Genomic DNA, 23,609 nt, shown 5'->3' on the forward strand with positions numbered 1-23,609 from the left:
GACGGCCGTCGGTCGGGCCGCTCTTCGCGTTCCGGCGATGTCCAGCAGCCGGGGTAACTGTGCGCTCGTGTCCCGGCCAGGCCGCCGGTCGGACCGCTCTTCACGGTACAGCGATGTCCAGCAGCCGGGGTAACTGTGCGTTCATGTCTCGGCCAGGCCGCCGGTCGGGCCGCTCTTCACGTTGCGGCGATGTCCAACAGCCGGGGTAACTGCGCGCCCGCGTCCCGGCCAGGCCGCGGTGTGACCGCACGAATGGGCAGGCTCCGTCTGCTGCTGAAGGCATATACAATTGTACAGTTACATATCGGTAATGATGCTGGGAGGTCATGCAGCGGCGCTGTTCCTTGTGTGTTCTGCTGCTCGTTGGACTGGTAACGGTATGCAGATGCACGCCCGGCGACCCCAGTCCACGCCAGCTGGACCCCGTCGTGTCCCGCGTTCTGCCGGCGTGCCTTGCTGTACCACGCGGCCGGCAGCGCGCCGCTCCCGAGCGTTATGGCGCCCTGTCCCCATTCGGACACAGAAGCGGTGTTTGTGCAGCTGCCGGCCCACTGCCGTATTACGCCTCCGCCAAACATATAGACGCCCGCCCACCGACATATTGCGGCCCCGTCCCGGCCGTTGTCCGGACTCCGGCGGGCTTTGTGAGCCGACGGGGAGGACTGCTGCCCGCGTGACGTCACTGTGCCCACCGGCGGGCCGCTGGCGCTCGTGCGATGGTGTCGCACCCCGGCCGCTCGCTGGGAGGGGTGTCCACCGCCGGCACGGTGGGGCTGCCGGCTGGCCGGGCGGGCGGCCGTCACCCACCGCCGCCTGTTCGGTCTGGCCGGCGGCCGCGCTGCCGACCGGTCCGTCACCGGAGCAGCCCCGTCCCAGACGATCGCGCCCTGCTGACGCGGCCGACTGGCGATCGGTGGTGTTTGAGACGGGCGAGCTCGACGCGCCGGTGCGGCGTCGCGTGCAGCTCTGTTCGGCCACCTAACGAGCCACGAGCCGGCCGGAGCCCGCTACGGCGGCGGCCTCGCCCGATGCACGCCCGCTGCTACGGTTCGCTTCAGTCCAGACGGGCCCGCGAGCGCCCGCTGCCACGCCGGCCCCGTTCGGTCGCCCGCTGCGCGACCGTTACGTGTATATTTGGCTTGATAGCGCAACCAAATAGATCTGACTGGCACTCACGTTAACGGCTGCCGCAATGCTCTTCACACCGGCCACGTCGCCCTCAGGCGGCTTTAAACCGCTGCCAGCTTGCAGCCGCACGGCTGCTGGCGATCGGTGTTTGACAGACTATCGATGTCGGTATCGGTGTTTGACAGGCTATCGATGTCGGTCAATCGAATCCCACCCGCGTGCGTACGCCATCCATCCGGGCTGCTGACGCAAGGCGTCTCGGCGTGGGTCCGTCATGTGAACACGACCCGGCGGTGGAGGGAGGGGGAGGGGGCGGACCGCCGCTGCCACCCCGGGCCCCGTCTCTGCCCAGGCTTCTTCCGGCCGGTACCGCCGCCGCCGCCGCCGCCGCCCCAGGCCTGGCCTTTGCCCAGGCCTCTGCCGGGCGGGACCGCCGCCGCCGCCAGTAGTCCAGTCACGGCCCGTTACCCTCGTGCCGCCGCGTGACGGAACGTCACGGCGTCTGCACGCGGGTGCACGCGGCCCAGGCCGGACCACACTGCTCCGAGGGAGTATTAACACGAGAGCTGGCGGCGACAGGCAACTCGGCGACAGATTGCGCGGAACAGTCGGGTGGGCTGTCTGCGGTGCTGGCGTGGAGCTACTGAGCGTGCGGTCGTTCATTTCTGGGGCCCGGCGCTGGAGCCAATTAAGCCTTTGTGATTGCAAATTAAGCCTGAGAGTTCTTGAAAACTTGTTTAGCGTTGGTGGTGTTCGCGCTCGGATGCGGCGTGCTGGAGGCTTTTTAGGGCTTGCCGGCTTTCTGAAGGGTATGCCCACAACTCGTGCAGAGACGGCCTCGATCGTCTGGAGCTCGTGTCCTCACCGTCTCCGCGTCTTCGGTGGATGCTGTCACGGGCCGTCTGGGAGACCTCGCACGTGGCGGAGAGAACTCGCACGCGGCGAGGAGATCTCGCACACAGCGGGGAGAGCTCGCATGCGGCGGGGAGACCTCACATGCGGCGGGGAGACCTCGCATGCGGCGGGGAGACCTCGCACGTGGCATTGAGGCCTCGCCGCGGCGGGACTGACGTACGCCCGGGAGGCCGAATCTGTGTCACGGCAGCGGCGTGGGAGACCGGTCGCTGCACTCCGCCAACAGGCGGCGAGCGTGTCCGGCTCCCTGCCGACGCAGCGACGGCCGAGCGCCGCGCCCTGCCCCCCACCTCGCTCCCGCGGGGCCGCCGGGCTGCCTGCAGCCGCCGGCCCCTGTTGAGGTGCGTCGCCCCCGGGGGCGTCGGCTGACCCTCGCCTGACCCGGCCGGCGCGCTGGGAAAGACGGCGCCGTTCCCATGCCCAGCGCGCGCGCCGAGTGGGCCGTCCGTCCGACCGGCGCGATGCATCATCCCGGCGGCCGGCAGCCGGTCCGTCTATCCCAGAGTCGCGCAGCGGTCCCGGTGTCCGCCGGCGACACGGCGGCCCGCTCCCACGCCGGTGCCGCGCCGCCGCTGACGGGTCGCGCTGTAACACGGACAACGACAGATGTCGACAAGCGGCCGTCACCCGCGCGCGCCGACAGATCGGGCGCTTGCACGGGTCCGCCGGCTCCGCCGCCGCCGCCGTCGCCGCCGCCCGTCCGGCGGCCCAGCAGTAGGCACGTGCCGCGGCCGGGACGGAGAGCGGCGGCGAAGATTAACGGCCGGCTCACGCTGCGAATGCGCCGGCTGGCCGGATGGGACCGCAGAGGTGGCGCGCGTGCGGGCCGGCCGCCGGCGCGCCCGCTCGTCCAGCACTGACTGATGGGTCTCAGGCGGCTCTGCAGGAGAGATCCGCCGGGTGGCCGGCCCTGGATCGACACGGGCCGGTGTACCGTCGAGTCCCCTGGGTGCAGCGCCAGCCTGCCGCCTGGCGAGTGTTGCTCAGCGTGTTGGCACAAGTGTTCTTCGTTTGGGTGCGCAGATGAGGGGCGTTGTTCTGCGCCGTGGAGGGCGCGCCGGGCTGTGTATATCACGTTTTCCGTCTGTCGCAGAGAGCTGTTCTTGTGTCGGCTTGCACAGTGAGACGGCTGCAAGTACTTCACGCCGTGGAACAGGGTCGGTCGACGTGGCGGCGCCGCGTTCTTCCGCGTGGCAGGCTGTTGAGCGTGTCTGGAATGCCGGTCCTCGGGGTAGACGAATCGCGGGCGCACCCGCGCGCCCACGGTCGCTAGCGATGCTCACCGACGGACCGTCGGTCGATGTTCTGTCGTGTAGCTGCCGTGCCGCAACAAAGACGGCGGGCGCCGGCCGCTCACACGTGCGCCACGCGCGTCCGCCGGCCGTGGCGGCGGGTGGCGGGTGGCGCGCCTATTTCGGGGCTGGGCGCGGGGTGGCCCCGCCGGAGGGGTGCGAGCCGGCGCCGGCAAGACAGATTGACGCGCATCGCGGCTCTTCCGGACCGAACCGTCCGACCATGCGCCGTGTGCTGGGCCGCTGCGGGCTGCTGCGGGCCGCTGCAGGCCGCTGAGGGCTGCTGCGAGCTGCTGCGGGCTGCTGCGGGCTGCTGCAGGCCGCTGAGGGCTGCTGCGGGCTGCTGCGGGCCGCTGCAGGCCGCTGAGAGCTGCTGCGAGCTGCTGCGGGCGGCGACTGGGGGAGGGGGGGGGGGACGGGGCAGGGGTCGCACCTGCCCGAGCTCGGTGCAGCCTAATGACGGGCCGGCCGCCCCCCGCCCGCCGCCGGTATTCGTGTGACTCACAGTCGTGCGCCGCGCCGGCCGCAGCCAGCCGGCCCGGCGGTGCGCGCCGCCGGTCCGCCGGTCCGGCGCCGCACGCCGCCGCCGGGCCGGCGCCAGGTAGCCCGAGCGAGCTCGGCTCTGTCGGGGCTGTACTCCGAACTGTGGTCGGCGCTCGTGGGTCGCCGGCCGGCTGGCCGCGTCGCTCCCCTCCCCCGGCGGCAGCGTGCGCCGGCGGTGAGTCGGTCACCGACCCGGCCTCCTCACCACGTGCTGCCGGCCGGCGCTGCCGAGCCAAGGTCACGGCGCCGGCGGGCAAGGTCGCCGCGGCCGGCAGCGGTCACTGGCGGCTCATCCCGCGGTCACACGCACCCGCGGCCGTCCCTGACCGCCGCCAGATGCTACTCCGGACGTTTACGTTGTACGGTATTGGGGCATTTTGCACGCGCTGCCAGCGAGGTCTTTTATCGAGCAACCGCTCGGACTGGTAGCTGGTGTTCGCGCTGGGGTTGATCTGAATCATGCGGCGGTCGAGACTCAAAGTGCGCCGTCGTATGCAACGTTAATTAGCTCGTTGGCGTCGATTATATCATTCGAATACTACTACCGGATGCTCGGACTGTGGAAGTCGCCTGCAGCTCCGCATCCCATACTTGAACTTGCATCAAAAGGCAAGAATAAAGCTACTATTATACTAAGATAGTAACGCCCATATGCTCCATATTCCTGCCTGTATGGGCACCGCGCCCGTTCCGTTGACTCTCGGGTATCCTGGCGCTTCCCTCTGGGACAGGTGCATCTGGTGGCGTCTCTCGGTCGGATGCGCGTGCGGGACCTGGCCGGCGCCGCCAGCCGACCGTGCTTCCCTCCCGCCGGTCCGATTTCGCCAGCGCACGGCGGAAGAGAGGGCTTCCTGCTCCCGTTGGACGGCGGCTGGCAGCGAGGCGCGGCCTGCCTGTTGCCGGCCGGCAGGGTAGCAGGACGCCTGCCCACGAGCCGGCTCTGCTCGCAGCGCGGGTGGCGGGGTGCTGAACGGCCCCGGCGCGGCTCCAGCGCTGCCGCCGGCAGCAGCGCTGGCCGCTGTTGATGGTTGACAGGATTTACTGCGGCCGAACTGTCTCGGGCTGTGCGTTTTACGGTCTGCACCTGATCCGACGCCATCGGGGTCAGCGTCCGTGGAGGTCTAACGTCAACAGCGAGCGACGGCTGGCGGCTATCATATCAATCAGGCTGTCCGCCTTGCTACGAGGCGTGTACCATCTGTCCTCGGTACACGCCTCAGGCAATGTCTTCACTCGTCCAGCCACAGCTCTCGTCAATCACAAACCCGGCGGGGAAACGCATTCGGGTATTTTTAGCTGGGAACGCTACATTGGGTGTGCCCAGAACTGTTACAAATCCCACAGTGAGCGCCGCCGCACCTCGTTTCGATTTATCATCCGAGAAAGAGTCGCATCATCGTTTATTCATTTCCTCGGAAACGCCAAACCTCTCTCCTGAACTGTGTCGGAAAGCTCTCCAGTCCCCACCGGACTGGTCGCAAGCCGCAAACCGGCAGTTACGTGAGATCGTAACATTTCTGGTTGGTCCGGTGTCTTACATCGTAGGGCTGGTCCGCCCTCTTTCGCTGGTCGTCCTGGCCGGTCCAGTGGTTCCAGGCATGTCCACACCCGTTTGACTCAAAGTCCCTCCATCTGTCCCTTCTGGGCGCAATGAAGTCCTATCCTCCCACGCAGACCTTGGCCACTGTGCCTCCTTCGCCTGCTCGGTACGGCTCGCGGGCGAGCCTCGCACCGCCAGCCTCGCCGTTCAGCGGCGCGAGATGCCGGTCCGGTCCGGCCGCCCGGGGGAGGCGGCTGGCCGGATGACCGATCCGCCCTCGCTCCGCGCCGCTTCCGCCGCCGATCGGGGCCGCGCAGGGCCGCGGGCGGCGCGTGACGGCCTCCGGGCGCGGCGCACCTCGCTCCGGCTAATGGTGCGAGCGGCCGCCGGCGCCCGGCCCTCTCCCGGCCCGTCCAAAACGGGACCGACTCTCACGCCTGTCACCCGCCGGCTGCGCTTGTCGCGTTGCATGGCAGTTTTGCGACGCTGCGGTGAAACCGTTTTCACCGTCGGCGGCGCCGCCCAGCGCCGCGCGGCGCCCCGGCTTTCTTTACGCTCTCTGTGTCACGGTGGGACGTGGAGCCGGCGGGCGGCCCCGACTGGCAGCGACGGCGGCACGCGCTCGCGCCGAACGCCCGCCGGCTCTCCGGGAGTCAGCCGTGCCGCGGCAGGTGCCGGCGGAGCTGGCGGTGGGTCTGCTGGCAGCCCCACCGTGTCGGAGGTGGGAGCGTGGTGAGCGTCTCCGCCGGGGTGACGGGGGGGGGGGGGGGGGAGGGGAGCACACGCAGGTGTCAGTCGGAACTCGTGTGGTCTTCGCCGACGCCCGGATTAACAAGCCCGCCCAGCTATTATTACCGACCCTGGTGACAGTTCAGCGCTGGCGTCCGTGCCAAACTTTCAGGGGCGGTGGGTCGCGAGAACATTTTGTTATTTCAGGGGCGGTGGGTCGGCTGATGTGACATTTTGTTATTGAACTACCGAAGCTAGCACGGTTCTGACACGAGCGACGCACTACTTCCGACACAAACTGACGTCCAAAGTCGCTCACTTTACACTGGTCTCCCGTTTCCTATTTGTGCAAATCTGCGTTTTAAAACGTTTTTCGTCACGGTGAGCATATCTTAATCAGCGGTGATTGAAATTCGCCGCTCATTCATCATCTCCCCATGGGGCCAGCACTCCCACTAACGCCTCCAGCAGCACCGCTCGTGCGGCTCGGCCCCGTCTCTCCAGCAGGAGTGTCCGTGCGGCTCAGTCGTGCCGCTCACATGCGCGGACGGCCACTGGCCGGCCCCGTACGGGACGGCGTCAGCGGCGCTCGGCTCTGACCGGTCCCGTACGGGACAGCGTCAGCGGCGCTCGGCTCTGATCGGCCCCGTACGGGACGGCGTCAGCGGCGCTCGGCTCTGACCGGCCCTGCTGGACCGGACCGGGCTGCCCCGGGTCGTCTGCTCACTGGAGCTCCCGATGTAGCCGTGGGCCCGGCTGGCGCTGTGTTTCACTCCGGCGCCGTGGACACGTGGCGTCTGACCCCGGGCCGCCATGTCCGGGATCCCGCCCCAGCTGTGTGAGCCGGCCTGTGACCCGGCGCCGGGTCGGGCCGCGTCGGCACGCGACGGCGCCCGAGAACGGCCGGCCGCCCACCGCGCGCGTTCCGCGTGCGGAGTGGAGCACTGGCACCGATGCCGTTTCGGGCTGCGGTCGCGGCGCTGCCCGCTGATGGACCAGACTGAGCAGCCACGTCCGTCGCCCAGCTGCCAGCGGTGCCCCAGCGACGATTACGACGCATTTTGTGTTCGGCGCTAATGGAGCAACTCTGTTGTGTGGAGCGAATGAGACCGAACTTGGTCAAACAAGGCAGGGATGCAGGAACTAGACTGGGCTGTGTGGCCCAGACGTGACGAGACCTGACCGGATAGCCAGGTCGGACCAGACTGGGCCGGCATGATAAAGCGGACTTGGTTACGCCAGGTCAGGCAGGTGCATTGGGTGGCAGGCAGGCCTTTCCGGGCAGTAACCGACATAGGAGCCACCGTATTACGGCAGGTGTTGTTACTCTGCTATTGATCTCACAAGGGGGTGATAGCCTGGCTTGGACTACCAGTCACGGAGCCACGTGTGTCCCGTGGTGATGGATTTATTCGGAACGCATTTTGGCTAACGGCTTTCCGTCATGAACTACAAACAGCCACACAGATGTCATAATGGAATGGCCCAAGTTTGTGATGGCTTCCTGAGCTACGCGGGTACGTCATATCTGAACGAGCCGTCGCAGAGCCTTAAGGTTGAGCTGGAGCACAGCCTCGGCTCAGACGGACGCGGCGCGCCGCGGGCTCGGGACGGTCTGTGGTAACGCGAGCCGCCGTCCCGCCGCAGCACGCGAGGGAGAGCGGCGAGGCGAGTGTAACCCGTCGCGACGGACCTCACTTCCGGCCGGACCGGCCCGGTAGGGAGCGCGACCGGCGCCCTTCCTGAGGCCGACACACGGCCGCCCGTCGGGGGGCACGAGAGCGCCGCGCCGTTGCCCGTCCGAGGTCACGACGGCACGCACCGTCTGATGTCACGGCAGGAGGCGGGCGCACCGCCAGCTCAGTGGCTGTGCTCCACGCCGCGTGAAGCCGATGCCGGCGATAACCAGCGTTTCGACTGTGCAACTGCACGCCAGCTTCACCTGCATGCAGCTCATCTGATCTCAGGCTGTGTCCGTCGTTTACCACCAGAGCGGCGGGTCACTTGCCCAGCCCGGTTTTGAATGGCCGCGCGGCCGATTCATCACGCGGCGATGCTTCGGTCTGAAGGGCTAATGGTGCCATTCAGCCGTGGCCGCCGACTTCCTCTGTATCAGATGACGAACGGTGCGCCGGACAATGCCGAGGGGCGGCCCGGCCGCCTGCCGTCTGCCGCTGACGGCTCTGCAGGCGTGACCCCACTGACACCGACCCGGCCTCGCTCCGAGGCCACCCCCGGGCTGTGTCTGCGGCACGCTCCGGGCCGCGTGCCGGGACGCTGCAGCGGCTCCCCGCCCAGCGGCTCGTCGCGGCTATCGCGCGTCGTTTACGTCTGGCGCGCCACAGCTGTCTGGCCGGCGGGGGGCGGGGTCGGCGCGACGGCGGCCGTGTGCCGGTCAGCAGTCCCGGCGTGGCCCGCTCCGGCGCCAGACGCCGGCTGATAAGCGGCGCCCGCCGCGACTGACAACTCTCGGGCCCATGGGGCCGTGCCACGACTCTCGCGCTGATTTGGGGCCGGTCTGGCTCCGGCGCTGAGCGCCAGGCGTGGCCCAGAGGCAGGGGGCTCACCTAGCAGAGGGGTGGGGCCCGCCCGTGCGTGAGGCGCGCGGCGGCGCCGGGCGACGGCCGACGCGTGACACCGTGGCCCCGTTTCTGCCGAACTGAATGGGACGGGGCGTGCCGTCTCCGGGGCTGGACTCGACCCTGAGTGTTTGTCGACCAGTAGTGCTGACTCGAACTGCACAATGGGCGGCCGATGCCGCTCGGTTCCGTTGTGTAAATCGGAGGTGTCGTGCTGGTAGCGAGGCTGGTTGGACCGCCTCATAACAGTACGCCTGTGACTGGGCGTAGACTCAGGTGTCATCATTTGGCTGGTTGCGAGCAAGACGGAAAACTTATTACTCGTAAAAGTTTTGTATGCTCGCCCTCTACGTGCTTTTGCCCCATTTGTCTTATATTAGGGTGCTGCTCGTTTCCCAGTGCAGTGGTCCTGTCAACGCCTTCAAGTAATGAGCAGCCGTTATCTGTACGGCTCAGGCGCGCGATCTTGCAGCCCGCCCTGTATCCGAACCCTCATCTATTTTCGGCAGTGATGGTGTGCCTGAGGGATGATTGTATCTGAAGGAAACAATCGTATAAATCAGTGGAGCACGCGCCTCACGGAGAACGGCCGTATTTGCGGCAGTTGCTGGTTCGGACTGGAGGGGCAGCCCGTCATACTGTTGACCAAACACGTGAAATGCAGCTCCACGCCCGTAAACACCGGAACGTTTGTGACATGCGACGCCGCGTACACGGTGAAAACAGGTATCGCTTGAAAGCTCCTTTCAATGGTTTTGTAATCCTCGAGCGGAGTCCGACTGGTTGTATCTTACTGTCCTCGTTGAATTCGTCCGCCAGTCTGCAGTGATAAAGGCCCGGGTGTACGCTTGCTGGCTGCGGCTTGGTCCGCATAGTGCGGGCGCCGCCGCTATTGTCCGTGACCTCTGGCTCAGGCCGTGACATTCGGGCCATTGAGCCGCCGTTTTACGGCCCCCGTTGCGGAACTGAGCCCTGCAAACTAGCCGCTGTAGCTTTTCACCAGCGCTGGTCGGCTTTAGAAGCTCCGCAGCGGAACGAAATGACCCGACAATCGTTCTGATAGACGGAGCTCGGATCGTGTCTCCTTTCATCTCCGCGCGGCCCTGCAAGCTCATCCGATCAAGCCGCTGTTTTGTGAGCCGTAGCAGCAGCTCAGCTAGAAATCAGAGACATTGTCTCTTTTTTGCAAAGACTCCCGTCCAAGGAGCTGTGCTCACGCCCCGCTTGGGAATCCAGAAGGAGCCGTGCTCACACCTGTTACCGGAATCGAGAAGGAGCTGTGCTCACGCCTGTTACCGGAATACAGAAGGGGCTGTGCTCACGCTTATTACTGGAATCCAGAAGGAGCTGTGCTTACGTCTGCCACTGGAATCTAGAAAGAGCTGTGCCCGCAGCCTGTCAGTGGAATCCAGAGCCGTGCCCTCCGATGCCCTCATTCTCTGCTGCGAATTGCTGAGATCCCTGCTGGCTCATGATATCCAGACAATACGATGATTGGGGTACTGGTATGGGGCATATGCACTCCGATGGTTAACCTCTCTAAGGAGCCCAGTTTTGATCCGTCCCACCTTCAAAATACCGCCATTTGCGGCAGCCGCTAAACCATTCCGCTGGCGTGTGGGGCGGCGCCGGCGGCGGTGTGGCATGCGCCAGCGGCAGCGGTCAGGTGCCGATCCTCTTACTCAGCGTGCCCGTGGCGACGGCGGTCAGCGGCGGAGGGAGGCCCTCTCGGGCGGCCTTGCGCCTCCGTCCTCTCGCTGAGTCACAGCCGGAGTCGCCGCCGGCTGCGCGGCGGCGGCGTCGCTCCGCCCGGCGCATGGCGCAGACCCGGCGCCGCCGTCGCGGCGAAAGTGGATGCTGCGCCGTCATCGGCCGATGACATGCCCGCGTGATGCGCCGCCTGTGGCCCGCGAAAGCGCGGATGGCGCAGTGTGGCCGGCAGCGTGGGCGGATTAGTGCGGTCGCAGATCGAGTACGGGTCGCAGCGTGTGGTCAGTCACGCTCTGCAGCTCAGTCGTGCGCGGGGCGGACCGAAATGGGTCCAGCGGTCTCATGCCATGAGAACACGCCTCGACGGCTGCCGGTCCTGCACCGGAAGGCGAAAAACGAGTTTCAAAGGTCGACGTGAAAGGAGCCGCGGACGTCGACAGCGTCGTGCTCGTCCTAGAGCGCTGGGGACACAGTCGGTGGCACATTCTGAAGATGCCGCTGGCGGTGTGTTTACGGGCCGTCCGCAGCGCGTGGCCTCGGCTCGAGTGGCCCCGCCTGCGCGGCTGGTGGACAGACGGCCGGGACGGCGGCAGTGTGGCCTCTGCTGGAACGGCCGCCGCCGGCGCCGGTGACCGGAAGCCGGTCCTAATGACTCCTGTGAACCGGTCGTAGGCGGCCGCCGGCGAGGTGACGGCCGGGGCGGCGGCCCCGCGGCGGTGCGGCCGCCCGCCGGAGCGGTCCGCCTCCCACTCAGGCCGCGCCGTGCCGTCGTCGTCCGGCGCTGGAGCCCCATGGATGGTGGCGCGGCGTTACGGGTCGCCCAGGCCGGCCGGTCGCATCGCCGCCGCGCCGCCTGTGGCCTCGGGCTCGGGCTCGGCGGCACCGACTGATCGTGCTATCGTCGCTGATCGCCGCAGCACGTGGCTCGTGCCGCCGCCACCGCGAGACGCGCGGCTCGTGCAGCGCCCATTGAGCAGCGTGCCCCGTTTCCCATGCGGCTGCCTTTGAGCGTGCGCGGGCCGGCCGTCCATTGAGCGGCCGCGGCCGTATCGGCAGCCCGCCGGCGGCTGCCCGGCGCTCCCCGCAGTAAACACGCCGGCCCGATACGCCGGATAAGCAGAGCCCGTGATCAGCGGCCGCCCCCCGGCTGGCCTCGTGACGGGGTCAGTCGCCTCCGCGCGCGGCCGCTGCCTGTGTGGCGCCGGGGCGGGGTAGCCGTGCGCCCTGGAAGCCTTGTCAGCGGTTGTGTGCTGATATCGATTTGCCATAATTATTTGGTTGTTCGATGTGATGCATTTGGTCGTGTATGCGCGCCGTTCGCAGGTTTTTTTTTCTTGCGACCCCAGTGTAATTTATGCTAAATTGTCTGAGTTGTGGTCAGAGGGCGACATGAAGTGACGCGGCTGTGCTGCTCGCCACCGCCGTCGCCGCCGCCGCCGTGACCCGGCGTGGGGTTGCGCGGTCTCCGCAGGTTCCGTTGCGACCTGGGCTTCCGGCCGGCCCGCTGACCCGCTGCTGTGGGCCCCAGTGACCCCTGACCGCGCCCGACCTGCTCACCGGCGGCGGCACGCTCGCGGTCACAGCGTGAGCGGTTAACCCGCCCACGCTCCGCTGCGACGCCGGTGGTCGGGCTCTGGTGCAGTTCGGGTCAGCGGCGTTAGTTAGGCGTCGTTAGGGCGCGTTTTTAATAAGACTTGTCACTAACTATTTTTGTGCCGACCCAGCTTTCCGTCGGTGTGTCGGACACAGTTTTCTGACGCGTCGCGCTGCGCGTCGCCGTCTCGCTGGCTGGCGGAGCTATGAGTCGGGCCGCCGCCGAGTTGGTTCACCCGTTTTCACCACGTACCCCATGCTCTGACGCCGCGTGTCCATCAGCCTCACCGCCGGATGTCGTGCGCCGCCTCAAGCGGAGCCCTGGGCAAAAAGTGTGGCTTCCCACACTATCTACTATCTACATATTGTGCCCCTGGAATGAAACGTGCAGCATTTCCTGCGATTTGTCCATTCCGGCCTTCTCAGGCGTGGCGGGATTCCTAGCGCGTCACGAGCCGGCGAGATCGGTGACCTTCAGCATGAGGCCGACGCGTAACGTCTGTGAGAACATCGCAGCTCACCGTCACAGCGTGCAGTCCGCCTGTGGCGCCTTGTTCGTGCCAGAAACATTCGCAAGCCTTCGAACTCCCGGTAGTGAGGAAACCAGAGTTGCCCTTCTGCATGCAAGCAGATTGTCACACTCGGACACGCCGTCGCGCCGCGGTTGCGGCTGTTTCAAGGTCGCCCATGCTCCGCCCATGTTCCACCCATGTTCCGCCCATGTCCGCCGGAGTGTCGTGCCACGGCAGCCAAGTGCAGCAAGCGATGATAAACGCCAGTCATTTTCAAGCCCGCGGGAACAGCCACATCCGACGCGAAAAGCAAGATTTATGGTGGCAAATGAAGCCATGCAGTGCTCGCTGTCGTGATGCATAACCATCCAAAATAATCTGGCGGGAATGCTGTCCACGGACCTGCCGAGGGGTGTTTGTGAGGCTTTTCCAGAATGTTACATGCAGAACATCGTGGCGCCACTACCGAGATTCCCGCTAAACGGCACCGTCATTGCGACGAAATCGATAAATCTGCCTCGGGCGATGTGAGCTGTTGGCCAGAGCCCAGCCGTTTGTAGTGAGACCCAGGCGTCGCAGCTCCGGTAGACGTCCAGTCGGTTTTTGCGAGACGGTGTCGGTGGAAGCCCGGTCTTTATCTGCGATCCGTGCAGCCTTCCCTCTCTCTCTCTCTCTCTGGTGGGCCATTGGGCGTCCTTGGCTCTGTTTACGTCAGCGGCCACACGCGGACAGCCGTGCGCGGCCGCGCCGCCGGGTCATCCGCCGTTCGCCGGAACCGGCCGTGAGACGGCGGCAGGCCGCCGCGCCGGAGCCTCCCCGGCCCGCCGGTGCCGACGCGACCGAGTGGGATGGATACCCGCACGGACAATCAGCCGCGATTGTGCCCGCCGCCAGGGGTGCACCGGACGCGGTCCGACGGCAGGCCGGCCGGCTGGCCGGCAATCACCGCAGCTTGTTGTGACGTTCTCCCGCCGGACGCCGGCCGCCCCCGCCGCGCAAAACACGGCGTCGCTTTGTCCGCGCCGGGCGTCGTTTTTCGTCGCGGCGTCGCGCAGATGTCGCGTGAGGGCGCGGCGGTTGGCTGCCGGAAGATGCCGCGCCTGAACGCCAGGGGCTGCCGTCACCGGCTGATGGCCGCCAGCCGCGGGGCTGGGACCGTCCTCGGATGTCTTGTGGCGCCGAGTGTTTGGTGCGGCATACTGCATGCAGTTTGTCCGTGTAGCTTTCGAGCTATTCAGGACGGCCTTGGCTATTCCCGCGACAGCTTTGGCGCGTTTGTCTTCTCATGGCCGAGAAATGAGTTTCAAGGTATTTGTCATCAATTAGGGGGATCTGGCTGCCAAATTACGCTCCATTTCTCGGCCGATGCCCGGCGGGCGCTGCCGCCGGCCGAGTGCCGCGCTGTTGTGAAGCTCCGTCCCGCGGCAGTAATATGACGCCGTCCACCCTCCCTCCTGCGCTGGTCGCCTGGTGGCCGGGGCCTACCCTACGACCGCGGCAGTGCGACCGACCCCCTTGACGTCGAAGGCGAGCGGCCAATGGGGCGCGTCGGTGGCCGGCGCGTCCTCCGGCCGCCATTACCTAGCGATTTGCACCTGCCCGGCTGTCCGGGGTCACGACCCGGCTGACCCGGGCCAGCGGCGCCGCCTTTGTGCGCGGCTGGGGACGTGCGTGATCGGCCTGGCCGCGGGCGGCGGCCGTACCCTGGCGCGTTTTTGCCGGCCGGTCCGCTGACCAGGGGTCCGACGGCGCTGTGCGGGGTGAAGGTGGCGGCGCCCCAGGCGAGACGCCCGCCGCCGGCTGACGGCGCCTGCGAGGGCTCTAGGCGCCGGGACAGCGACTGGTCGTGACTGCCACCGCTGGCCGACCAGTCATCTGCAAGCGACATTTTTGCGGGCTTGCCGGCTGGTGGTGATTTGTCATTGCAACAGCACGGCCGCTAGTCGTGGCCGCATAAGCTGCGTTGCGTCGCCACCGTGTGCCGCCAGATCTGGTCTGCTGTCGCCTGTCGACCTCGGCCTGCGGCCGGTCGCAGCCGCCGCCGGCGCGGCCGGGTCACCCCAGGTCGCGCCCGCCGAGGTCGCTCTATCGCTCCTTCGGCGTCCGCCGCCCGGGTCTGCCACGGCCGCGCTGGCCCGCAATAAACCTGCGGGCAGCTCGCTCAGGTTGCCGTCCGTCCGCGTTACGAGCGCCTTTGCCGGTCTGCTGCGCGGCCGTCCGGGAAATAATTAGCGCCGCCCGCGCCGCGCCGGTGCCGACCGGGTGCGGCGACTCGCGCCCGACCTTCCGTCCGGGGTCGCGGAGTCGGCTGCGCGCTCCGTCAGTCGGCCGCCGGGCCGCAGGGCGATCTGGGTCAGGCTCGCCGGCCGATGCGTCGCCAGGCTTGGCGGCGCGTCGCGGCCGGCGGCGCCGGGTTACGAAGGCCGACAGGTGCATGCATGCCTGCCGGCTGGGACGCTGGTGGAGCAGGCGGCCGACGATGCGCGGGTCGTTCTTCTAAGCAGCGCTGTGCGTTATGCGTCCTCCCGTGGTACACGGCGCCACAGAGACAGTGTTAGATTGTGACAAGTTGGCGGCCGAGCCCCTCTCCGTCTTGGCACGCGTGTGTGCCTGATGCGGAGTCAGCGGCACCGCATGAACGCCACAGGTGTGAGGGGCTGGACAGGGCGTGCTGGCGGCGCCAGCTCGGCGGACGTATGGCGAGCCCTCGGCTCAGCTCTCGTGCTGCAACTGACCGGACCAGACAGGCGTCTGTCTCGCAGCTCCATATGGCTGAATGACGTGTTTTTTTCGCTGTGTGTGCGGTCTGGTGTTCAAATTCCAAGCCGTCGTAAGGCAACACTAAGCTGTTATTAAGTAACGAATGGTTTTGTTTTGCTGCCGAGTGTTGTCCATTTGAAATCGAGAGAGGATAAGGTGTCAGTGGCGTGGAGGGACCGTCTGTGGCGTGGAGGGACCGTTTCTTGTTTGCTCGCATACATTGGTGTCTCGACATCATTTAAGTGGCACTCAGCACATCTCACTTCTCGGGGATCTGTGTCACCGCTGGGATTCGTGACGATCTCTGGAATGCATTCCGCACGTAGTCTTTTATGAACTGTGCTGCCTCTTCGGAGCTGTTTTTGTTTCGCGTGAAGAACCCACAATGGGTCAATGCATACGTTTGTGTTTCTTTTCCTGATTTATTCCTGCCTTCGTTATTATCCTGTCTCCACGCTGTAGAGGCTGTTCGGCTTTGTTTTACTCGCTAAGAAAAATTCGATTTCCCCAGCCACGTTTGTACCTCGCCAGCCGTGACTGAGCGATCGCGAACGCTTGGCGGTCAGTGTGGCAGGCGACATCCTCAGGTGGGCGCCCTCTTCAGGAATGCGCTGTGGGCCTCACGCAAATAATGGTGCGTCTGTCCCGACCAGGGGCAGGACGGAATGTATCCTTGTTTTCGCTGGCGAAGTTATCGGTAGCACCTGCGGAAGGGAATCCCTTGGATCGTGGCCCCAAACTCAGTCGGTACGAACTGGACTGGAAAGGGCTTGCGAACAGCAGAAGGCCGTGGAACTTGTTGCTGCCCAAACTTGCACACGGCCGTCGTGTTTATTAACATCTGAGATGCTCTTTGACCCTTGCCTTGCGCCCATATCGACTTGATGCCTGCTCCGACGGTCTGGGGCACTAGAGTAAAGGGCCCGGGGCGCGGAGGTACTGGTTTATATCACTGAATCGTGATGAACTGTAGGCAAGTGAGGTCAGCCAGTGGAAAAGCCCCGCGTCCGTACGGAGGGCTGCAAAAGCACGCATTCGTTTCCTGTCATTCCCGTGGCGAATGAGCGCAACATGACCTCCGATTTCGATGCGCCCTAAACACCAGGCTTTATCGCTTCACTGGCTGCATCGTGCCTTGAGCTTCTCTATCCGCTCTGCGGCTATGGCTGCAGGTGGCGGTCTCCGCCTCGCATGCCGATCGTATCTCCGGCAGACCAGTGGCTCGCCAGGGGTCACGGTCTCCTCTGTCTCGCATGCCGACTCCATCTCCGGCACACCAGTGGCTCGCCAGGGGTCACGATCGCCTCTGTCTCGCATGCCCACTCCATCTCCGGCACGCCAGTGGCTCGCCAGGGTCGCGTTCTCCTCCGTCTCGCATGCTGACTCCATCTCCGGCAGACCAGTGGCTCGCCAGGGGTCACGGTCTCCTCCGTCTCGCCGCCCGGCTTCCCACGTCCGCGGGCCGGTCACGTGACCTGTCTGCCGGCGGCGTCACGTGGCGCCGATCGATGGTCAGCTGATCGGAGCCGGCGGCGGCTGCCAGGGCCGGGCTGAATCGATGCGGCTGTCGCGCCCGTCCGCCGCCGTCCAGCAGCGCTGCCGGCCGCTGGGCCGACGGCGCCCCAGCTCGGCGGCGGATCGGTGGCGCTCCTCCGCCTCCGGGTCCCGAGCGAGCCTCGCCCTCGCCCTCGCCCTCGCCCTCGCCGCGGCCTCATATCGGCCGGTGCCAGCCTCGCGACCCTCGCCCCCGCTACGGCTAAGCCGCTGCTCGCTTTTGTCGCTCCCCCCGTGTTGTCTAATTAGGCTTCGGGATAGGGACGGCTCGATCAGGGCATTCCTCGTGGACGGATGTGCCGCGCGACACCCTCCGCCCCCAGCGTCCCGGAATGCCGCTTCCCTCCGACACACAGAACGTCGATCAGGGGCGGTGGGAACCTGAGGCATGAACGGCCCAGCGGCTGCGCCTGGGTGTGGGCACGTTACAAGCGGTAAAATTACACATGGCCATAGAACAAGGTGGCCGTTATGGCCAGAACAACGCCTCAGAGCGAGTCGCCCGAAGCTGCCGTGCTGCGTGTGTAATTTGGCCGGGGGTGACGTGTAACAGCGCCTCGGAAGCGCCGCCGCCGCCGGCGTAGGACGCGCTCGCCGCCGCCGCGTTCGGCTCCGTCCTCAGCCGGCCTTGCGGACGACGTGTCGCCTTTCCCAGCGCGCGCCCGAGTTTCTACGTCCGCGGGGCAGGCGGCGCGGCGCGGTGCGGCACGCGCCTCAGGATTTGATGCACGAACGCCAGCGATTCGGCCGATGCAATGGGCCAATGGGCCAATTTTCTCATTGGATTTGTAGCTATTTCAGGGGCCGATAATCGGGGCGTGTGAGGATTTCACCTTGTTCTGCTGGAAGTGACCACTCGTGCCTATTTGCTCGGCGAGAGTTGCGGTGGTAATGGCACGGTGCCGCCCGGTTTTCTCTTAATTGTCGGTTATTTTGGCGGGAAATGTATGCAGACGCGTGCCGGCCCGACGTCTTGTGACGTCGTTTCCCGCCAATTACGCGCGCCACAATCAGCGATTCCGCCGCGTCCAACTGGCCATGACAAATTCGACTCGTCGCAGCGTGATCTGGATGTTTTCGCTTTCGCTGCGATTTGGTCTGCTAATGCGCGAGGCGTCGGTCTGTTAGAAATATGGCGTATTCAGCAGCACATTGGCTCAAATTCGCGGGCGGGTAAGAAGGAAGTGTTGGAGGTGGGCAGCTGCATGCGGTGCGTGACGTGTTGAATCTGTTCTGCTTCGTCCTTAGAGCTACACAACCCTGGTTGAATTGAAATGAAGCCGGCGTCGTGTCTTCAGATTCGTCTGCTGGCTGGTCATGGCCCTTTTTGTCCTCGGACCCCGCTGAAAGTAGTTCAGCATCATCATCCCGACGTGAGGTCGCTACAATAACGTCCCCCACACTCTCCAATCCCAGCCTTCGTTATCGGCCACCACTCACAGAGAGCGTCGCATTTGCGATGACGGGAGGAAGTTTTCCCCCGAACCAAATCTCCATGTCTCGCTGTTATCAGCTAAATGAAAATTCGCACGGCAGTTCGTTAGAAAAAAAGAAACAGGGGCTCAAAGCTTGGCCGAAAATGGATCAGGTCGCTAGACAAAGAGAAACACATTTCCTAAGAGACAGCGGTAGGCAATCACGCGGTTGTCGAGACCCCCCGTGTGATGATTGATCGCTCCCTCAGATCATGCGCGGCGCCCGTCTGTCTGACCGCCAATATATTCGGAAACGAATGTCAAATAGTAGCTGCGTGGTCACGGAAATTATCGTAGCAAATTGGCAATCAACCGTTCCGAATGGCTTCATTCCGCCGGATCTCTCAAACAACTAACGAAAATGACATCTTGAGGTGTGGAATGATCTGCGTCATTGTTGACGGCCGGTTGCTGGCGGAACAAACGCCCGAACACTTCGTGACATCAGTATATGCGTGTGTACCACTGCGGGGGTCAGTTTAACGAACTAGCAATGACTTGGGCGGACCGATGTTTACCACCGTGCATGCGCAGAGCGCACCTGTGCGACGTGTCTGACCACGTGCACCGCCCCCGCTCGCGGCCGGTAACCGCCGTGACGACTGACGCGGTGACCTGCTCTTCCAGCCGCGTGATGGCGGAGGTGGCGGCGTCTCGGCCGTCGCCCGGCCTCTCGCTCTCGGCCGAGAACCTGCACGCGCTGGAGCCGGCCGCCGCGCTCGACGATCTCGTCGAGTCGGAGGTGATTGTTGGCGACGACAGCGACGACGAGTTCGCCTTCAACGGCGAGGTCAAGGACACTGAGGAGATTTACATCCAGAACGGGCCGCGCGGACCCAGCATGACGGTCGGCCACGTGACGATCGAGCACAGCTACTGCACGCCCGATGACGACGAAGCGCCGGTGAAACTCGTCGACCCGGATCGGTTCAGTGAGTTCTTTCTCATGGACGAGGCGGCGCCACCGACCGCCGCCGGCGTCGGCAGCGGTGGCGGCGGCGCTCACGTGCAGCTGTTCTCGGACATGCGCCAGTGTGTGAGCGGCGGCGGCGTGAGCTACCTGCAGGTGTCGTCGGCGGTGCTCAGCTCGCTGCAGCAGGGCGCGCGCCGGCTCGAGAGCCTCACCGAGGAGGACGAGACGGAGGCGGCGCAGGAGGCGCCACCGGGCCGCTGCCGGCCGCCGCGCGCCGACGCCGACGCCGCCGCCCCGGCCGCACCGACCGTCAGTGACGCGCCGACTGCCGGCGAGTCGACAGCGTCGGGGGACGGCGCGAAGTCGGCGGCCATGTCCACGCCCGACGCGCCCCCGGAGCCGCCGCCGCCCGCGCCCGTGGTGGACGTGTGGGGCGCCGGGGTCGGCGTGTGCGCGCCCGCGGCGCCTGTGGAGACCGCGAGTCCGGTGAGCCATGCCGCACCAACGGACCGTGTGAGCTCGGCGGGTCCGAGCGCGGCAGAGCCGGCAGTCGCCCCCACAGACCCCAGCAAGCCAGCGCCGCCCAGCAGCGCGACTGGTGCGTCCGACCCGGTGCAGTCAGCGGTGCCGGCCGGCGGCGCCGAGCCGGCCGGCTCCGACTCCATCAGCCTGGTGAGCCCGGTCGAGCCGTCGTCAGAGATTTCGGGACCCGTCAGTCTGGTCGGCATCGTGCTGCCGTCGACCATGACGGCGGAGCAGGCCGCCGAGCCGGCCGCGGCCGCCGGCGAGGACGGCCGCCCGCACGACGCGCGGAGCGACCGGCTGTGGGGCGCGGCCGGCGCCGCAGCCGTCGACAGCGCGCCCCTTCCGGTGCTGAAAATCGATGAGAGTGTGGAGTCGAGGAGCGACGAGCCGGAGAGCGTCTCGTCGGACCGGTCAAGCCCGCCGCGCAGCAGCCGCGACGGCTTGGCGGCGTCGGCGCGGCGCCCGCCCAAGGTCAGTCCGCGCGGCTCGCTGTCGGCACGCGCTAAGGTCGACCTGGCGAAGACCCGGCCCGCGTCTGCCACGCGAGAGGAGAAGCGTACGCTCACCAACTACGGCACGCTGCCGCGCAGCAAGGGTAAGAAGCCGCTGCCCGCCGACGCGTCCAAGAGGGAGGATCTGCCGGCCGTGTCAGAGATCACCAAGAAGCGCGACGTCGCTGCGAAACCGGCCAGCGCCAAGCCAGCGCTCTCGCTCAAGAGGAAACCGCTAGACAAGAAAGTGGCGGAGCTGAAGAAGTCCGAGTCGGCGCCGGAGGCGTCAGACATCGGCGGGGGTGACGGCGCCAGCTACGGCACGCTGGGCCGGCGGAGAAAGACACCGCCGGACGCCGCCGCCGAGCTGAAGAAGAGCGCCGACAAGTACGGCACGCTCACGAGGAAGAAGAAGGAGCCGAAAACGTCCGAGGCGGCGGCGGCCATCTCCAAGTCAGCGACGTTCACATCGGAAGAGCTGAAGCGCAGCGCCGACACATTCGCCACGCTCGGCCGCCGCAAGAAGACGCCGCCGCCGGCGCCGGCGGCCAAACCCGACCCACCGCCGAAGCCCTCACCGCCCGCTGCCCGATCGGCCGCGGCGCCACCCCGACCGAATCCCCGCACGGCGCCCGGCGCTGCGGCGGTGCGGCGACCGGCGGCCGTGCGCACGGCCGCCCGTCCTGTCGCCCGGGCCGCCGCGCCGGCCGGCGGCAAGGCGCGCGAGCGCACCCTGATCTGCCTGGAGACAGCGTGCCAGACGGTGCTGACCGGCGGCGACTTGAGCGCGGCCAGCCTGCGGCCGCGGCCGCCGGTCGACCGGCACGAGACCGCCTGCCAGGCGGAGATCGCGTCGCCGCGCGAAGCGCAGCAGGCGGCCGAGCTGGCGCGCCTGCAGATCGAGGCGCAGCGCGCCCGCCAGGCGCTGGACCAGCTGCAGCAGTTGCAGGTAAGGCTGGACCAGCTGCAGCAGCTGCAGGTGAGGCTGGACCATCTGCAGCGGAAGTATGTGAGGCTGGACCAGCTGCAGCAGCTGCAGGTAAGGCTGGACCAGCTGCAGCGGCTGCAGGTGAGGCCGTACCAGCTGCAGCAGCTGTAGGTGAAAGTGGACTAGCTTTAGGCAAGGCTGGAGCAGCTGCAGCAGCTGCAGGTGAGGCTGGGCCAGCTGCAGCAGCTGCAGGTGAGGCTGGGCCAGCTGCAGCTGCTGCAGGTGAGGCTGGGCCAGCTGCAGCAGCTGCAGGTGAGGCTGGGCCAGCTGCAGCAGCTGCAGGTAAGGCTGGGCCAGCTGCAGCAGCTGCAGGTGAGGCTGGACCAGCTGCAGCAGCTGCAGGTAAGGCTGGGCCAGCTGCAGCAGCTGCAGGTGAGGCTGGACCAGCTGCAGCAGCTGCAGGTGGGACCCCGCCGCCATCCGTCACGCTGGCCCGCCGCGCCGTCGGCCGGACGCTTGTCCCGCGCCGCCGGCGGGGAATTACAGCTGTCGCCGACAGAAGTGCGCTGGCGCTGGTCCGGGCCTTAATTCATTTACGGCGGGCTTCCGACAGGGCCGCGGGTGCCCGGCGGATGTTTGTCCATTACGCCGGTAATTGACTTAGGTATTTGCGTCACGGTGCTCCGCGCGCAGTTCGTTTCCCGGTGCGAAATGTAGTGCCGTCGGCGCTGCGGGCTGGCCGGCTCGGTGGGTGTTCGGGGGAGGAGGGAGGGGACAGACGCCGTCCTCCTGGTCGTCGGCAGCGTCTGCCGGAGAATGATGAGGTGGCCAGTTGGCGCGCGCCGCCCTCCGGTCACGGTCGGGCCGCCGCCGGCTGTCAGAGCGGCGCGCCCGCTCATCCGTCGGCGCCCGGACGCCACGGCGCCGCACCACGTGGGGGCACAGATCAATACTGTGAAGTCGCCCGCGGGCAGGGGTGGCGCCGCGAGGGGCGCGGTCGGGCCGCGTGCCGGGAAAGGGGGGGGGGGATAGACCGGGTGCGGCGGGGAAGCAGCCAGCGCGGCTGAGCGGGGCGTGCGGGGCTGGGTCCTCCCGGACTGGCAGGGGGCGGGAGGGTTCCCCCGACCTGACCTGACCTGAGCCTGAAAGGGAGGGAAAATGGCTGACCCGATCCGTCCTGACCGGGATTAGAGAGGGCTTACGTCCCCTACCGACGTGACCTAACCTGACCTAACTTGACCCAACCTGACCCGACCTGACTGGGTCAGAAGAATCGTCGCTGCGTCGGCGTCAGTGCCGACTGTGTGGGGGAGGGGACGTGGCGGACGTGGCTGGCCTCCACCGCCTCCGCCAGGTCGATGGCGGGCGTCGGCTGCCGACGGCCAGCAGTAATTGCACGGGCGGCGACGTTACGCGGCGGGAGGGGGGGAGGGGGGAAGGAGGGGGCGAGAGGGCTGCCCGGGCCCGTCGCTAATCCATACCGGCGGCTGAGATTCGTGACTAAGACGTTGGCACGCGTCGCCGAAGTCCCACAGAGCCGGTACTGAGTGGCAGGCTTTGATGTGCTGCAGCTGATAGTGCCCGGCTCTCGAAGGCGCCTTTGGCCGCGAGGCGACGGCGGAATAATGGAGAGGCGCGCCACTGCGGCATGCTGTGCTGCTGGCGCGTGCTCGATGACATTTGGTGTCCAGGACTTCAGGCGGGCGTTTAACATAAATGCTACTCGCTGGAGGGCGAGCCAAAACGATAATGGAAAATGGCATTAACCGTTTAAAGATTCATGAGAAGATCGAGTAAAATTTACAGCTCCAACGGTGTCAATTACATCCCACCTCTCCGCTGAAATGACTGATTCCACCAGCCCGTAATCGATTTTGGTAAACACGGTTCTCTGCTGTCGACACTAACGGCACGTCACATCATCGGCGGAGCGATGGCTGGCCGCTGGCGTGTGTTTATACTCAGCGCCCGGCTTTATCAACAGCCTGTCGCGGCTGGGCGGGACGGCGCTGCCCGAGGCCGTGTTGGTTGCCGCGTGACTGTCCCCGATGAACACGAGCGGTCGCGGCCGCCGCGTGGGACCCGGCAGCGCCGGTGATTGCGGCCGTGACTGCGCAGAACGACCTCCGCCGCCGGCGCCGCGTCCAGCCGCGCCGGCGGCCCGCCCGGCCGGCCGGCAGGGTGGCGTGGACGGCCGGGCGGGACGTCGTTAGCCCCGGACACCGCGGCGGCGCGGGGCGTAATTGAGGAGACGAAATCTGGCGGCGGCCTGATGAAGGCCTCGTGTGGGGCTGGTGTGCCGGCCTGGTCTCATTGTCTGGGCCGTTCTTGTCTGTTGGTCACGGCCGTCTGGCCGTCTGGCCAGATCCCTGTCTCGTCTTGATGTCGCCGCGTCACATACACCCGCCGTCTGGGTCCCGTG

General features: G+C 66.4%; 1 protein-coding gene across 1 annotated transcript in view; it reads left to right on the forward strand.

Moving 5' to 3' along the window:
- The window catches only part of LOC119109304 (nuclear pore complex protein NUP62), a 35,334-nt gene that overhangs the window by 6,938 nt on the left and 4,787 nt on the right, over positions 1–23,609 (forward strand). The window contains exon 2 of the mRNA XM_037232900.1: positions 18,958–20,887. Within this exon, the coding sequence (XP_037088795.1) occupies positions 18,965–20,887 (1,923 nt within the window). The 5' untranslated portion in view covers positions 18,958–18,964. The remainder of the gene's footprint in view (positions 1–18,957; positions 20,888–23,609) is intronic.

This window comes from Pollicipes pollicipes, unplaced genomic scaffold (genome assembly GCF_011947565.3).
Source record: "Pollicipes pollicipes isolate AB1234 unplaced genomic scaffold, Ppol_2.1 Scaffold_7231;HRSCAF=8579_pilon_pilon_pilon, whole genome shotgun sequence".
Lineage (NCBI taxonomy): Eukaryota > Metazoa > Arthropoda > Thecostraca > Pollicipedomorpha > Pollicipedidae > Pollicipes > Pollicipes pollicipes.